Raw genomic sequence first — 16,689 nt, 5'->3', positions numbered from 1 at the left:
TGATACCCCAGTAATGATACACTGAGTGGGGCAAAGAATTTCTTGCTATTGGCTTCTGCCACATAAATAAAAAAAAAAAGACCAAAATGAATTACCTGTATCAGAGGAGTACACACATCTTCTGTCTCTCTGCTGCTGCTTTCTTTGCATGTTTTCTGTAATGCTACTTAATGCAGAGCCTGACACTCAGGTCTGGCACACGTGTGAGCAAATGCAAAGATTTTTCTTTTCTTCTTATTAATAGGACTAGGTAACTAATATTTTAATGATCAATTTTAACATTTTCATCTTGCAACAGTATATAACATTACTTCGGTTTCTTATGTTCCTGTCACATGAACTACTCTCTCCACACAAAGACAAAGTAATTCCTTCAGTTCAACTATCAAGTACAAAGGTCTTTTTCACATAGAAAATATTCACAACCATTATAAGTTACTTTCCATTTACTTTGCATCAGTACTATGGAACTCTATGACCATCCTCTCAGTTCAAATTAGTCTGCTGAAAGTTTCTTGTCAGCATCTTACAAACACATCAGTCTGCACAGATGGAAAAGGAAGCTCATCACAATCCAATCCATGGACTGCTCACTCAAACATCTCCAAATCTTTTAGTCTTGAGTTTACAGGCGTCATTTTATGGCAGTCAATTTCTACTTTCATGAGAAAACTCATTTCTCCTACATTTTTGGAAATGCACTTTCACTTTTCCAGTTACTGTACATATTGCCTGCAATAAACTGAATGCACAGAGGCACCAGCAGAATAGAGAAACAACTGTTCCCGTCTCATCAGGGCAATGCACTGCCATGACCGGGAAGACATGGTCACACCACACCACACGATTAGAGGTCTACAAGCACATGGAGGTTAACTAACAAATACCCTGCTGAGTTTCTGAGAGTGTCTTCCTATCTAGCTGTGGGTTTGCAGACAGTGGAGCTATGATCAGGATGAACAGCAGCAGAACCACCATGTTTAAAACATCTCTTCTTTTGTTCATTGCAGAGATACAGCTAATAAAAATAATCTACATGATGTCTTCTACTCCATGCCAATTAAACCAATGCAAAGAAATGCTACAAAACTAACCTACAACAATCACATTTACCATTTCACTCCACTCTAAGGAACAGCTCTGAACTTCTGATGCAATTCCAGATAAAGGCATTTTATCACAGCACAGATTTTAATTAGCTGGTTCCCACCAGACAGGCACTGCAGCCCCCTCACACAACAAAATCAGTAAAAGAGAATCGTTACTGGAAGCTCAGAAACATGTTTACTTTATATACAAGAAAAACTTATTTACAACAATCAACAGTAAACTATGTACAAAAAAATACAAGAGACATTTCCATGGTAATCACTGTATAAATTAACATAATAAATAGCAGGGAAGCAGGTCCCATTCTTAAGGCACAAAACCTTCCCAAGACTGCACAGGGATTCACTTGCTTCCCTATGCTTTTGACAGGATCACAGGAATGGCGGGGAGACCCCTGAGGAACAACAATTGGTGGACGATGATATAGACATGCAGTCACTGCTGACAGTTGTAGAAAAACATCTTTTTTCATCCTTTCCTTTTTTTTTTTTTGCTTTTTACAGTACACACATCTTAAGATACAAAATATTTCATGTAAACAGTCTTTTTTTAAATCACATAGATAGTATGCACATTTTTAAATAATACTAAAACAATGAACAAAGCTTTCCATATGATTGGGGTGCAGAAACATTCCCACGACTGGCACTGAAGGCCTCAGCAGAGCTGGAGGCTCCCGGGTGCCCAGCTCTTGTGCAGCCCGGCCAGGCCAGCACCTCTGGGCGCCAAGCAGCACAGCTCCCCTCTGCTGCAAAGAGCAGGTTCCTGCTGCAGCGGGGGACACCTGCTCTCAGCACTAAGATCCCACAAGCAAAACCAGAAAGACTGCACTAGTGCTAACAGCCCTCCCGAAGGTAGCCCAGAGCAGGACACCACTGATAGCTGCTTCATGGGCCAAACCTCCCCCGAGCCTCCATTGCATGCACTCCCACTGAACCGAAATATCCTAACACAGGGTACATTATCTCCAGAATCTGCCATTAAAGTTAAACATCCAGGGCAGTGCCAGAATGTGAGACAATGTACTGAAACCTCTTCCTAGCAGAAGAAACCATATGCCCAGCTCACTGCAGACACTGTCCCAGCATCACTGCCAAGAGTGAGGGATGATAAACAGAAGGTCCCACACAGCTTTCACATGAGTAGCATTTTTTAAGAGACTAAACATATGCATGACGTGCAGTTCTAGCTTCTCTCAAGCTGGTGTTTTACCTGAGACTGCAGGAGAGTCTCTTTTTTGGCAACGCAGCAGATTTTTTTACTAATTGTCTTTCCTGTGTTTCTCTCCCACAAAAAAATATCAGATGCCAGAAGAGGAATTTGGAATAATGTAGCCAGAAGTTCAGCCTGGCTCCCTACTTTGCAGATAGCTCCCACTGACGTTTGACACAAACTGTCCTCATTTAGTCACAAAATCTCTGCAACAGAAATTTGCATTATTCCCAGTGAGATGCACAGAGTTATGACCCTTTTAATTAGATATAAACCTTAATAGATATTCAAAGGCACTCGGGTTAAATGTGGACTGATCCCATTTTCTAGCTCCTAAAAGAAGGCAGAACTCCCTCCCTGCCTCCAGTAAGCAACAGACAGGAATATACTGGCTATGAACCCTTTGATAAAATGTGCACATACACAAAAAGGATCTGAACCCCTCAACATGACATATCATAAAAGAAATGAACATTGGTCTGTGCAGGCATCATCGCTCATAGCAGATGGCTAATGGCCATCAAGCCTCTACAGATCTGGCACAAATTAAGGAACATGCCTGAATCCATAAACTCTTTGGATTCCCCTGGTACTCTGAGCAGGAAGAGTAGAGAGGAGCTGCTTCTATTGAGGCAAGAATTTAACCCCCCAGGAATTATGCAAGCAAGGCAAGTGCATATTGTTTATACATGTTTAACCATGAAGTTGCCTGGAGAAACTTCACAGCAAGAACAGCTTCTTCACCATGTACAGGAACAAACACAGATCTCGACTCTTCAGAGTTATCACCTGCCTTGTGCTCCCTGCTGCTCTCTCCTCAGCAAGCACACGAATGTCCTAACCATGCAACACTCCTGGGGACAGGCAGTGGGCTACAACTTACTGTTACCAGCAAGCATGGCTGCATCCTGGAGCTCTCCTTAGTGGAGGTTTCTCCTCATTCTCATGCAGATGCTACTCTGTGCCTCAACAAGCAAGTGGGAGAACACAGTATGTCTACAATTCTTATTCATCTGATACCTCAGGAATTTAATACAGTGGCAGGGGGGCTGTACTGATAAAGAAAAAAATTTATAGATAGCAGAAACAAATTCAGGGCAAAGCTGAACATATTTCTTGCTCAGTCCCCGCAGTACTTATAAGAGAAATTTTGCTAGCTGGATCAAGCATGTTTAATCTTCTGCTAACTTCTCATGAGCAAACCCTGTCACTTGCTAGGCTGAGAGGAAATGTGGGTGAATGACAACTAGTTAAAGACAGATAGAGTCAGAATAATCCTTGGTGAAATCTTAAAGAATGCAATGGAGTTTGCACAACATTAAATCAGCCCATAACCTTTTTAAGCTGACAAGTCTTTACATAAAATAACTTGACTGACTGCTGCTAGACTAGAGAGCTGATGTCAATTTGATAAATAACAAAGAAGAATGATGTCCTCAGGAAATTATCTTTTATGCCACTGTGTATGTGGCCATTTTTCTGTCTGCAGCCATAGCGAGACAGGTGCCACTCTGTAATAATAATAAAAAAATAAATACATACAAAATGACAAAGTAATTAAAAATTCCTGCTGTTTCTCCAGCTTTACAGCACTGAACGTTCCAAAATTCCCTTCGCAGTGATAAACATGGCAATACAACTATGCATGCTGGTCTTCGGGCTTTAACAGTCACCTGACTGAGGTCAAGCAATACAGTGGAAATTTGAAGGCCGTCTAGGAACTCTGATTCAGAGGCACTAATTTTTCCATGCTCCACTGCTGGTGGTACCAAAGGCAATTTACCAACATACTCCAGTTTTCATTATGATGCTCATCCGCTCAGTAACAGTCCTCCTTCTCTCAGTGCCCTTATAGAAGCCCTGATGTTTGACAGCACACAATAGCTCTCTCAGGGGTACAACCCAAGAGGGCTGAGCCACCCTAAGCTTTTGGTATCCACCTTGGAGTGAAGAAGCAAGGCAGCAAGAGAGAGTAGTAAGGTGGAAAAGTCACTAGAACCAAGACAGGTGAAAAGATGCAAGTACTACAGATAAATCATATCTTTTATGACAGAGATAGTTTTCTGCACTGCAAGTTGAAGTAAAGAAACATCTCTGTTGTCTGTGGCCATGAAGGTGGCACTAAATGGGTAGGAAGCCACCCCTGGCTATTGCCAGTCATGCTGCTTCCCTGACCAAGACAGAGAAAATTGCTCCACATCTCATTCCATTTTACATTACATTTCTCACACAGCCCAAACAGCTAGTTATCGTTCCTCTCCCTTTTATCTGGTCTCCTGAAGATGAATTCAGAAGGGAGTATGTCAGAGCTAATCTCCTGTAATCTTTTGGTTCTCCAGAATTTTGTCTTTTCTTACTGCCAGGAATTTCTGAACAATTGTTTGTGATGCCTGAAAACCTAAAGGTTGTACCATTGCCTCTGGCTGGAAGAGGCCCAGCAGATGACCCCGCAAACTGGTGCAAACCGCTGTTTGAAATACATGCATTGTTTGTTGCAAGGCATAAGTGAGTGAGAATCACTGGGTATTCATTGGCAAGAGGTCTGTACTGGCTTTGAATTTCTGATGCAAATCACATGCAACTACAGGTGGATGAAAAAGGGATTAGTAAAACACAAGGACAAGCTTTGTCCCACTTAAATGCTCTACAATACAGGTGTGACACACAGATGAGCAGAGAAGTTTTGGGTCTGAAAAGACTGTCAGATGCTCCTGAACTAAGACTGGCCAATATATTTTTTGCCCTGAATAATTCTAATGTGATGAAGTTATCCAGTAAAGGTAGCTGTGTTGCAATTCTCAGGAGGCCTGCGTTGTCACTGGAACCAGAACTTCCCACATCGGAGGACATGGTTCTTCAAATAGCAAGCGAGTTCTCTTCTGGGAGCCTCTGCCTGACCGCAGATAAGATGCCTCTTGACTGGATGCAGCCGTACCCCACAGGAAGAAAGGTAGCACCATGCTTGGTTGATATGAGCTCTGAACAGCTACAGTCTGGCTGTTCAATAGAGACAGTTGTGAGCACATCTGCTCTGTGAGGTGACGCTGTGCAGTTAGGGGGAATGGTAGACACAGGCTGTGAAAACAGAGGCTAAACCTCGCTGGCAGAAGTACTCCGGCTCAGCTCTTTGATCCCATGCAGTATCCTCTTCATGTGACCCACTTTGGTCACACCCAGGTCCTGGAAGAAAAGAGAAAACCTTACCTTAGGAGAAAGGTGGGGGGAAATTCCAGGTGGCCAAGCAGTGGTTACGAACTAGTCAGCCAGTTACACAGAGAGGAGGAAACCAAGCAGAAAGATTACAAACCTGATTGTTATATATGGAACCTCAAACCATGTGTCAAAAAGCTATCACAGCATGACAAGGTAATGAACACAGAGCAGGCACAGAGTCATGGAGAGAAACAACTGCAGACCATTAGCCAGAAACGCAAATTGCTTTGACTGTTAAAGGCCGAAGCAAGAGAACAGAGGGAGCATACAGATCTCAAGGACCTAAGCTAGTAGCCAAAACATGCAGGAAGAACCAACCAGTCACATCAAACACACCCTGTAGCTGGATGGCATGCAGAGCAATCAGCTGCACAGATTACAGCAAACCTCAGAAGAGGAAGATGGTCAAAATCGCAAATGAAGATCCAAGGGCATTCAACAAATGCCATGCGCTACTTTACAACAAAGTATTTTTCTGCTATATGCAAGTCACCAGAATGATGACACAAGTCTTTTGCAAAGAACCAGCACTTTCAATTTTTCTCTGTAGAGAAAGCATCTCCTGGTGAGGAGATGAATAGTAGTGCAATGTGGTTACTAAGCATTATTTTAAAAGATTCTCTCCATCTAGCAGCCAAAATATTTTTTTTCTTGCAACAAAGGAGCATGATGATCTATTTGTCCAGTCACTACAACGTAAGAACCAAATTTTCCCAATCACAGCATATTCTGCAAAGTTGGTATGGTAGCTGAGAGGTTGAAAACTTCCATTCCATCATTAAAATCAGAGACTCTCAAGAGCACTATCTGCAATCTGCATGCTGGACTGTATTATATCTCCAGGAAGCTGCAGCAGAGTTGGGCAGCTGGTCCCTCAACTGTTCTACCTCCCTGCTATTAAAAATCAGGTGACCTGAAATGGTAAGAAAATAAAACGAGGCCACAATGAACCGGTTCATCTTGCCAAGGAACGTGGAATGAACAGCAGGCAGACCACTTCCAAGCACATTCAGCACAGAAGGTCATGCAGATGCAGCTGGCTACTTCTCATGAGCCAATCATGAAAGTACCTTGAGGTCCCTCCGTTCGAGTTGCAGGAGCTCAGAGCCCCGGACGTCATGCCGGATGAAGATATCCTTATACTCACAAAGACTGAGATGCTCAAGCCAGGCCGCAACCTCCTCCGTTCCCCAGAGATGAACTGTTAGAGATGGAAAAGCAGGAGTGCATTGAGTACCCAGAACCCCAGAAGACAGCAAGAGATGAGGACACCATCAGCACTCAGTGCCAGAGAAGGAGGGTAAGCAGTACCACAGCCTCAAACCAAGGGGAGGGCAAGGACTGGTAGCATGACCTACAGTCTCAAACAAAGGAGGTAGGGCAGAGAAAGGTAAGAGCTGTTCTCTTAAGCAGAGGCTAGCTGCAGTAAAGCCAGGAGGAAGTGCATGTTTGTTTTGATGGGACTGGATGTGCTTTTTAAAATTTACCCCCATGTTTAAGAAGAGTAAGTTCATTGATATTCCTCTGCTTACAAAACAACAGATTCATAAAATACATCATGAAGAATCAAGCACAGATTAATTTGCTATTATGTACAAGCACTTGGGCTCAGTAACTAAAATGGCAACCTCTCTCCCCCATGTCTGAGGGAGAGAGGAAGATTTTAGACTTCCACCTTCTTGCACAGCCTCTGAATAAGAGAATAATAAAGATCCCAAGTTCTGGGAGGCAATGAGAAAGCACCTGCCTATCAGACAGAATGAGACTGTACCCACAACTCCATGGCAGAGGACAGGACCCAGGAGCCCACAGAACAGGTAGTACTTCTGAATTTTAGAAGAAAGTCTTCGTAAGGAGAGTATAAACCAAAAATCAACTAAATCAATTGGAGAGAAATGTCTTGAATGGCAATTTGCTGATTCATGGACAGTTTTTATCTACTGACCAGTAGGATTAAAGGTCAGGGTGCACCTGTGGTGATGCTGATCCCCAGCCAATTAGACATGAAACTTGATTAAAGCCTGAGGGTGAATCAATGAGAAACACATCATTAACCATATCACAGAGAATTAGCAGTGAAAAGACTGGAGTTACGTGGACTTGGGCCACACAGTCATTTTAATACCTAAAATGCCAAAATTCTCAAATTCACTTCACTAAGCACCCCTAAAAATATCCCTGACAATGTCTAGTTGTAGGCAGAATGCTTCAGAGGGTACTTCCTGTCTCAGCTCAGGAACATTTGTGTAGTACTGGGGGATCAGGGCTTAGACAGAATGGAGCAATAAGCTACTTTGCCATATGAAAAAGACAGAATAGCCCTCCAAGAAAATGCAGATGCACTTGAAACAGAAGAAGGAGAGAACATGAGAGGAAACAGACAGACAGAGAACAGGTAGTGGTGTGACCACACTGATGTGACAAAGAGACACGATGAATGAGCAGACTTGGTACCCGGCAATCCCATGCTACTATGAGTCTCCTTATTTTTGTTGTTCTTGTCCTTTTTAAACTTGGTCACCAGCCGGAATTTGCCACTGCGGCTGCGTTTAGAATAATCCAGCATCTGGTTCTGTAAGAACAAAAAGGGAGTATCAGGCAAACAGTCATAAATTGATTGGAACAGACCAAGAGCAACAAGTACTGTCAAGCTCAGCTCCATGACCTTGTAAGAGAGGAAAAAAAATTTCTGAACTCATTTTGATCAAGACAGGAAAGGAAACAGAGAAAGGCGATCCCTTGTCAGTCAAGGGACCTTAGCAGGAAATTATTTTCTTTAGCCCTAGGAAGACAAGCTTCCTTCTTAATGATTTTTTCTCACATCAGTCGTATATTCACAGGAAGTCAAACACTCACAGTCAACTAGTGAAAAAGTGAACAGCTAGGGAAATACAGCCTTGGTCCTCCTCACCTCCTCATCACAGGGCTCCATAAGCTGCCACAGCCATGGGATGTCTGCCAGTTTCCTCAGCTGGAGGTCCATGTCTGCCAGGGCTGCTTGGAGCTGCTCCTTCTGTGGAGGATCTAATTGCTGGATCAGAAATGGAAGCAAAGCAGAGTTATAAGTCATATGGTGGAACACACAGTCACGCCCTTGCCTTGAAATTCCTAGCTAACAAAGCAGTTCCTCCTTTTAAAAGGAAACGCACAGCAGGCACTCTGCCCGGACACTACCAAGTTAACGATTTTCAACTTTTCTGAGCTCCAAACTCCACACAAGCTAGCCTGACTGCTCATCATGCCTACGTAGCAACACCATCCTAATTTCTGGATGATTAACATTTAAACTGACTTATTACAAAGACAAAGAAGACCAAGACCAGCAAAATATTGCTTGCCAAGGCAACAGTAGGAGAGGAGAGGAGAGAAAGTGAGAGGCTGCTTTACTCCTGCTTTGTGCTTCTTACCAGCGCCATCTTGCCTGCCAGCAGCAGCTCTGTCTCATTATGCAGGGCTTTGACATTATTCACCATCTCTACAACAAGGCTGCAGTTCAGACCCTGCAGGGAAGCAATGCATGCGCAAATTAAGCCTGGAAATGCAGAGGTCTGAGCAGTCAAAAGGAAGAAGTCTTAGACAAGCAAGGCCTACTTTTGGTCAATGAGAAAAGAAAACCAAGAGCTATGGAACAAGGACAAAATGGGAGATGCCAAGTGAGTGAAGTACCTCTGTAGACTTGGATTTAGCGTAGACTTTGTCCATAGACTTGGAGCTGGCATTGACAGCATGGGCAAGCTCCTGTTCCATGTCCTGATAGGATTGGGCTATTTCCCGAATGCTAAAGAGAGAATTACAGATTGCATCAGCATATGCTCAAAGCAGGAGATCTTTTCTGACTGGGTATCTCCTTTTAATACCCATCTGAGTGACAAGAGCAGGGATAAAGCATGGGAGGGGCACAGCCTCTGGCAAAGCAGGGCAATTCTCCCTGCTGTAGTGAGCATGCATAGGCAAAGCAAGGCAGATTTCACATGCACAACTCCAAGTGCATATTCAATTCTGCACACAAGTTGGGATCAGTTTGAAATACAACCTAGACATTTTAGTATGGCCATAGTGATGTGAAAGGCAGCTGCACGTATGGCAGTTTAATTAACACTTCTCTGATGTGAGTCTGGAAATTTTCTCTCAGAGGCCTAGACCAAAGAGCTGAATGTCCAACTAAAGGATGAGCAGATGAGCATACAGTGACTTTTTCCAGAAATCTCTGCTGGGCATCAGGGTTACAAGAACCCAACCTGTCATCTGAGCTCCTAGAGAGGCCTTTCTTTAACTTCTGATAAAAATCATTGGTATTCAAAGATAACGGGTTCTTTCAGGATTAAAGGATCCATATTTTCTCATGAAAGTAACATTTTTTGTTCACAATGACCTATGAAAGTTTATTCAACTTTAATCCTCATGTAGCTGGGACAGTGCATAATGAATGATGCTACTACCCCCAGTGATATGGACCAGCACTGCAGAAGGTAAGAGTGAACAGACACATCTCCAGGAACAGGGAGTAGGACAAGAATTTCAGGCACCAAAGTATGGCTCCATTCACCAAAAGCAAACTGAGTCCCACCTGTGGATCAGAGCACCTGCAGCTTGACCAAACTGGTTGATCTGGGTTGATTCTTCTTCGGACATGATCTCTGGTTGAAGAGAGAAAGAGGAGGGTCGGGACAACTCACACTTCTGTTTGTCCTCCCAGGACTTCAGGGTGCTCTCAAATGCCTAAAAACACAGCAAACAAACCATAAGATACTTGCAAAACTCCTATAAAAAAAAAAAAAAGGCTGCACCTATGCCTGTAAAACATGTAGATCTGGTATAGACACTTTTCATTGCAGGACCCAGTTGTTCAGCTGCTGCTAACTTTGCTAACTAGCTGTCTGGGGTGAAGTTTTCCATGTCACATGCTTGCCTTGGCTTAATTTTTGCTTAAGCCTAGTTTTAGTCAAAATTGCTAGGCCAATTCTGAGGGCCAGAGTAGCAAAGTCCACCAATTCCCTACTGGTGGCAGCCTTTTCTTTGAGTAGCTACACTGCCTCTACACTTCAGTATTACTGTGACATCTCAGAGCTGGAAATTAAAAATGTTCAAGGCTCCTCCTTACCTGGAAACACACTGGGTTTCCCCAGTAACTGGTGGGACAAGCAGCTGAACTCAGAGCTAGGACCTGTCCCACTTGCACCCTTATTGATATTCCTGCTGGCATCAGCTAATGGTACAGGAAGAAGCAAAACATCCAATACAGAAGGATCAAAACTGGATATGGTGAGAATGAAAACTGACACACAAAGCCTCAAGGCAAGGGCAAACAGATCAATGAGTGCAAGAAATGGCAAGAAAGAAGGTTGGACAAGGGAAGGGACTATGGGAGGGCAAGACTGAAATAGGAAAAATAATTCAGAGAAGATGATGAGGATAACAAGCAGGGGTGTGAAGCTTTCATGGAAAAAAAAAAAATAAAAAATCAGCATTTGGGCAGCCAGAAAAGCAAAGGAGATTGACTGTGATGGGTAGACGGGAAAGGGGAAGAAAATGGTAGTCATGGATCCTGGGCCTGGGCAGTTAAATGAGAGAAGTACAGACCAGGTAAGGAGCACAGGACTAAGAGTAGAGAGAGGAGACAGACGGATCAGAAAAGCCAGTGTCCACTAGAACACAACTGCCTTTGGGAATGACCCAAGGTTCTGGGGACATGCCATTCTCCTGTGTCTGCAAATACCTGTGAAGCCCTGTGGTAAAGCATTCCCTTCCCCTACTGCTCCTCATACAGGACAAAACCAGGCTGTTGGCACAGTGCAAGCTACCTGCTGATCTCAACCTTGCTAATGATTCTTCAGTGGTCCAGATGAGGTCACATGAGGGAATTTGAGTTTTTCCATCTTCAGTTTAGGAAACTAAATATCCCAAATCACATTTGAAAAATGCTACCAAAGGTACAGGGTTGCAGACATGAAGAGAGGACCCCAATTCATCTACTGCATAGGACAGATTTGCTCTGTGAAGGATGGGGTGTGCAACAATGATTAAAGGACAGGAGGAAAAATAAGGATAAGCCCACAGTCAAGACAAAAGGTGAATGTTGCTCTGCAAAACTGGAACCTCTTCCTCAGCGGCAATGCCATGCCTGCAAAACCAGGTTTGCAGGCAATGAGGAGTGGGATGGCACCATCATAACCATGGCTTCAGATAGCCCAACACACAGCATGCTCACTAGGGACTTGTGTGTCCTCTAACTCTTGTGCTTCACTCCAACTTTCCCACCATACCCAAGTGTAGGTTGCCTCTCCTTTTCTCCCTCCCACCATCACAGCAGGAATCCTGCTCCCCCTTGCTCTCTTGTGCCATCTCCTTCAGTCACTCCCCCTCCAAGTCTCAGTGTGACACTGCAGAAGCTCTCTTACCCTCCAGGAAATGCTGTATCACTATTCCCGTCTCCTCCTCTCCACAACATTTGCATCAAGGGGTGATAGGACAAGGGGTAATGGTTTTAAACTAAAAGAGGGTGGATTCAGTCTAGATATAAGGAAAAACTTTTTTACAGTGAGGGTGGTGAAACACTGGAACAGGTTGCGCAGAGAGGCTATAGAGGCCCCATCCCTGGAAACATTCAAGGTGAGGTTGGACAGGGCTCTGAGCAACCTGATCTGGTTGAAGATGTCCCTGCTCATTGCAGGAGAGTTGGAACTAGATGACCTTTAAAGGTCCCTTCCAACCCAAACCATTCTATGATTCTATGATCTACACTCACTGTTCTTTCCCAGCTCAAGGGGTCTTGGGTATTTCCCTGTCCTACCATGACAGGGGCTTTGTACGCCCGCCTTTACTTTCTTTTCATACCATCATACTTGTAACTTCCTGCCAGGCAATGTGCCCCAGCCCTGTATCAGGCTGCTTTCCATTTTCCCTCTTCATTGTTTTCTCTTTTCTTGTTACTAAGCAGGTGAGTCCTTTGCACAGGACTTCAATTTGCTCTGGAAGCTGGGTAAAGGGGCGTTATGCTGCAAAGTATTAAGAACTGCTATCAACCAGACTTGTTAATGCATGGACAGTTACAGAGTTGAGAGGAACCATAAAGCCTGTTTGCAGCACAACAAGCCCTTTATCCTTTCCTTTGGCTTACCACCATTTAGTAATACAGTAAAACAGCAAGGATGCTTCCTTATGTGCCGGTACTTATCAGATGTATTTGAAAATTATGAGATGAGACAGACACACGCTGCTGAACAAGGCATAAGACACTGCTCTACTTTGTCAACGAGGTATAAGCCACATATTGAACAATAATGAGAAATCAAAATATTGAACAGCTGAATCTATACAATCCACAGCACTCCGTGAGGCATACATCCTGTGGGAAAAACAGCATGCAAGTGTGTTAAGAAATGTTGGCACAAGGCACCTATAAAAGGAAGCAAAATAAGCTTGCATAAACAACCTTATTTATGTGATTTCCCAAGTGGTGAACACAATTTTAATGATGTTCCTTCGAAAAAGTTTTATGGTGTGTAGCAAAATATGCTTCTTGCATTCACAAAAATAAGCTTTCATGTGTGGCCGTTGCCATGCTCTCCAGGAGTATATGACATCAAAACATGTATGTACTACATACTGTATGCAAGGCTGCTCTTACCCTGTCTCGGGTGAGGGTCTGTGCTCTGTTCTTATGAACAATCCAAATGTAACCCGGAGGCTGGATCCAGGCTTCTCCATCCACTTGCACGGGAACTCCCTCTTCTCCCAGGATTGCGATCTTCACCGTCCGACACTGCAAGAAGTGATTGCATCAGAGAAGCTCTAAAATATTGGGTTTTCCAAAAGCATGAGACATTCGCTTTCTTTCCAAAGCACTTCCCTGGGTACTGTAGCTTTGGTGGTACTAGAGGCACACGTGCCTGGGTGGCAGGGCACGCCTCGCCCTCGTGCAGCTGGGACCATTTGCTGTGTCTTTGGACTACAAATCTGTATTTGAATTGCTGGTCTAACTCCTACCACAATGCACACTAGCAAACATTTCCATGCCCAAATTGCCCCTGGACATGTCATTTTCAGCCCTGGTGAATGCTCTTTCCTTGCACAAGAGAGAGCACAAAGGAAGGCTTTACTGACTGCAATTGGCATAAACATCACAAACTGGAGATGGGGGAGGCAAGAAGAGCTCACAAAAGCAATTGATACCTGTGCAATCCGGTGATGCTGTAGGTTTATCACTCGTGACACTGCCATCTGCATGCTACCAAACACTGCTACCACCTCCAAAATCTTGTCATCAAAGGAGGGGGCTGTAAATGTCTAGCCAGGTACAAGGGAGAGAGAATTCAGTTGACATACAGCTCTGTTGGAGAGCTTCTCGGTGAAGATTTGGGGGTCGGCTTTCAATTATGCTTTTTAATCTGTATAAAATTAACAACAAGGCCAGAAGGTGAAGATTTGCCATGAGCTAAGAGGGAGACAAAGGAGCCTTGATATTCCCACTGTGCTTCCAATGGCAGCTAACACAAAGGTTGTAGGCTACAAGGCAATAGTTATTCTTGTAAGAGTAGGCACTTTTCCATCTCAAATAACACAATGTTTCTGATTGGATCTAACTCCCTTTGTCTTCAAGGGGCTTTACTTCTCAGGCAGCCTGAGGGGAGAAGGTCAATCTAAAGCACTTCCCAGAAGTCCAAAAGCTCAGGACAGCATCTCTATTTTTTCTGAATTGCTACAGACTGCTTGGGTGCAAAGCTGCTGAAGACCAGACTTCAGTATCCTATCCACTTCACAGAGAAAGTACATGCAGACAAGCCCCCTGCCCTCTTCTTCCAAGCACTATTCTCAGGGGCTATGACTTCAAAAGCAAAAGTAACTGAAAACATTTCCTGGATTGCCTTAGAGAATACTCACATCGTCTTCCTTGGTTCCCCCCCAGAAGTTGGTGCCTCCTGCGTAGCTGGGAATGTTGAGTACAGCAATTCCCTGGAGACTGGGCAAAGGGATTGGCCTCCCATCGCACTGTACAGAAAAGAAGGCAACATTACTCTCAGCACAGCAGGAGAAAGCCCCTCCTGCCAGAGTACATCCTCTAAGAACAAAAACCAGCCTGCACAGCTTAGTAATGAACTAATTCAGGTTTCTTCAGGTTTATTCTTGACCTAATGGAGTAGGATGTATCCATTTGCGTCTCATCAACCACTGCTCCTCTGGCAGAGGGCAGTTTTGGACGGATACTGTTGCTTCTTTTCCCCAAACAGGAATAGGGCACACCTGAAAGGCTTCGCAAACGCTCGTTTTATTCCTCCAGAAAGGGGAATAAAACTTCCAAAACACCTACACAGTCTGCTGTGATGAGGGTCTCCTCCTACAAGCTACCTGTTTATGTTGTATGTGGCCCATACAAGAATATTTCTTTTCCAGTTTGATGCGCATTAGAGCGGAGTTAGATTAAGAGCTTTCCACTGCACCCACTATCTAAAATGTGGTGTTCACATGAGATATCACGTATAACATAACAATCTTATTTATGCCGAATACTGAGCTGGGGACAGCTAATACTTTCCAGCAGGATGACACTTCCCTTACAGGCTGAGAACACAAGTTATCTTCCAGAACCAAGCAAAACCACTTTTAGCTAGCTCAGGGTGAGATGCAGCAAGTACATTGTATCAGGCAGGCAAGTGAAACACCCTAGTATCACCAAATAGAATCACCATGTCAAAGTGTCTGAGGTAGATGCAATTAGGCATCCCAGTTTTAGCAACAGAAGAGCATGCTAATTCCTCACCTCCAGCAAGACTTTCTGTTCTAGGTTTTTATACGTTCTGTGTAGCAGCTCCTTGGTCCCCAATACTCCGTACCACATCATGTTTTTAGTACGACTTCTAAGGGTGAAAATCAAAAGAGAAAAAAGTTAGCACAGGCCTTTACGTTTTCACTTAGAAGGAAAAGAAAAAAACCCCACATTGAAATGGTACCCCCTACGTCCTAAAACACAGAAGTCTTTTGCTTCCAAAAGGGGAAAGCACTCAAAATGGTCATGGCTTGTGCTAGGAAACCATTTCCCTTTACATGTCAGGTAGGAATCGAAGATGATTGAGTAACACACGCTACCAGAAATATACACAGGTTCCCCTGGCACAGAACTTGTCAATCTTACACACCAGGACATCAACAGTGTTTCGCTGTATTAGCTCAAGTATAGCAAATGTATCCATTCCAGGCTACACAAAGCATCCTGTAGTTGCCCAGGTATTCAAAATGCCAAAACCTGTGGTTTATATTAAGTTAAGATCAAGGTCAAAATCAGCCTCCATGGCATTTAGAGCTGAGATGCGCTTCTCTCATAGCTAAATAGCTAGCCCAGGAGAAAAATTTGTGAGTGAGATCATGAAGTAAATATGCACTAAATCCACACCAATGTAGCTACTCAAAGATCTTATACTAGCCACAACAGCATAATGAATCAGTAATAAATCAGTAACTTATCTCCTCCATTGTGATTTCAAGCCTTGAAGGAAGATTATGCAGACAAGATTGGCAACATACTTATTCAGCACACTTGTATGCAATTGGCTTCAAAACCGCATAGAAACATAAAGTGGTTTCAGTCACTTCTGGCAGTATTCAAAGGTCAGCCAAAGCCAAACCCACCTGCATTTCTCTGGGTGCTCATCACGTTTGTTGTTGAAATCCAAAGAAATCTTTGCATCCAGTCCAATTCCGAAGTAATTATTCATGACACACTTCTCTGTGTAACATTCACTGCCGAATAAAAGAACAAAACTCCCATTCCTAAGTCTACATACTGTTTGGTATACATCTCTCACGCCCCCTCTGGCCACCTTGTATTCTTTTGCATAAAAAGGTGAAGAACAAGAAGGGTATATGCCAACGTGCTCTGATAAGCACTGCTGGGAACTGCCTAAAAGCCACAAGGATAACCATAAAAGTAGCTACTGATGAGCAAAGGTCCCGGGCCTGCAGCCTCTGTCTGTAAGACTTCACAGCCACAAGATTTGCAGTGGAATTCTCCGCTTGCCACAGATACATACTCGGAAGCATACACTTCATTTACAAAGGGCTATGATGCTGGTCACTGGCGTTGTGTAAAAGGTCTCACAAAACGTTAGCAATACTAATTGCTTATAGATGTAGATATATATAAGGTGTTACCTACAGAGA

At 43.7% G+C, this 16,689-nt stretch overlaps 1 protein-coding gene across 6 annotated transcripts in view; it reads right to left on the bottom strand.

Moving 5' to 3' along the window:
* Nucleotides 1-1,265: 1,265 nt before the first annotated feature.
* The window catches only part of DGKD (diacylglycerol kinase delta), a 71,956-nt gene continuing 56,532 nt past the window's right edge, over nt 1,266-16,689 (bottom strand). For 4 of the 6 annotated variants that reach the window (XM_049801921.1, XM_049801915.1, XM_049801917.1 and 1 more), the window contains exons 19-30: nt 16,159-16,269; nt 15,293-15,389; nt 14,416-14,523; nt 13,708-13,821; nt 13,163-13,297; nt 10,103-10,254; nt 9,202-9,313; nt 8,943-9,035; nt 8,447-8,566; nt 7,990-8,107; nt 6,606-6,736; nt 1,266-5,502 (exon numbers count right to left, since the gene is read on the bottom strand). In XM_049801921.1, the coding sequence (XP_049657878.1) occupies nt 5,413-5,502; nt 6,606-6,736; nt 7,990-8,107; nt 8,447-8,566; nt 8,943-9,035; nt 9,202-9,313; nt 10,103-10,254; nt 13,163-13,297; nt 13,708-13,821; nt 14,416-14,523; nt 15,293-15,389; nt 16,159-16,269 (1,381 nt within the window). In that variant the 3' untranslated portion in view covers nt 1,266-5,412. Of the gene's footprint in view, nt 5,503-6,605; nt 6,737-7,989; nt 8,108-8,446; nt 8,567-8,942; nt 9,036-9,201; nt 9,314-10,102; nt 10,255-13,162; nt 13,298-13,707; nt 13,822-14,415; nt 14,524-15,292; nt 15,390-16,158; nt 16,270-16,689 lie in introns of those variants that run through there. The other 2 variants (XM_049801916.1, XM_049801919.1) reach the window with 2 other exon arrangements.

The sequence above is a fragment of the Accipiter gentilis genome, chromosome 6, assembly GCF_929443795.1.
Source record: "Accipiter gentilis chromosome 6, bAccGen1.1, whole genome shotgun sequence".
NCBI lineage: Eukaryota > Metazoa > Chordata > Aves > Accipitriformes > Accipitridae > Astur > Astur gentilis.
Note: the sequence above shows the minus strand (reverse complement) of the source record. Positions and strands in the feature narration are given on the sequence as shown.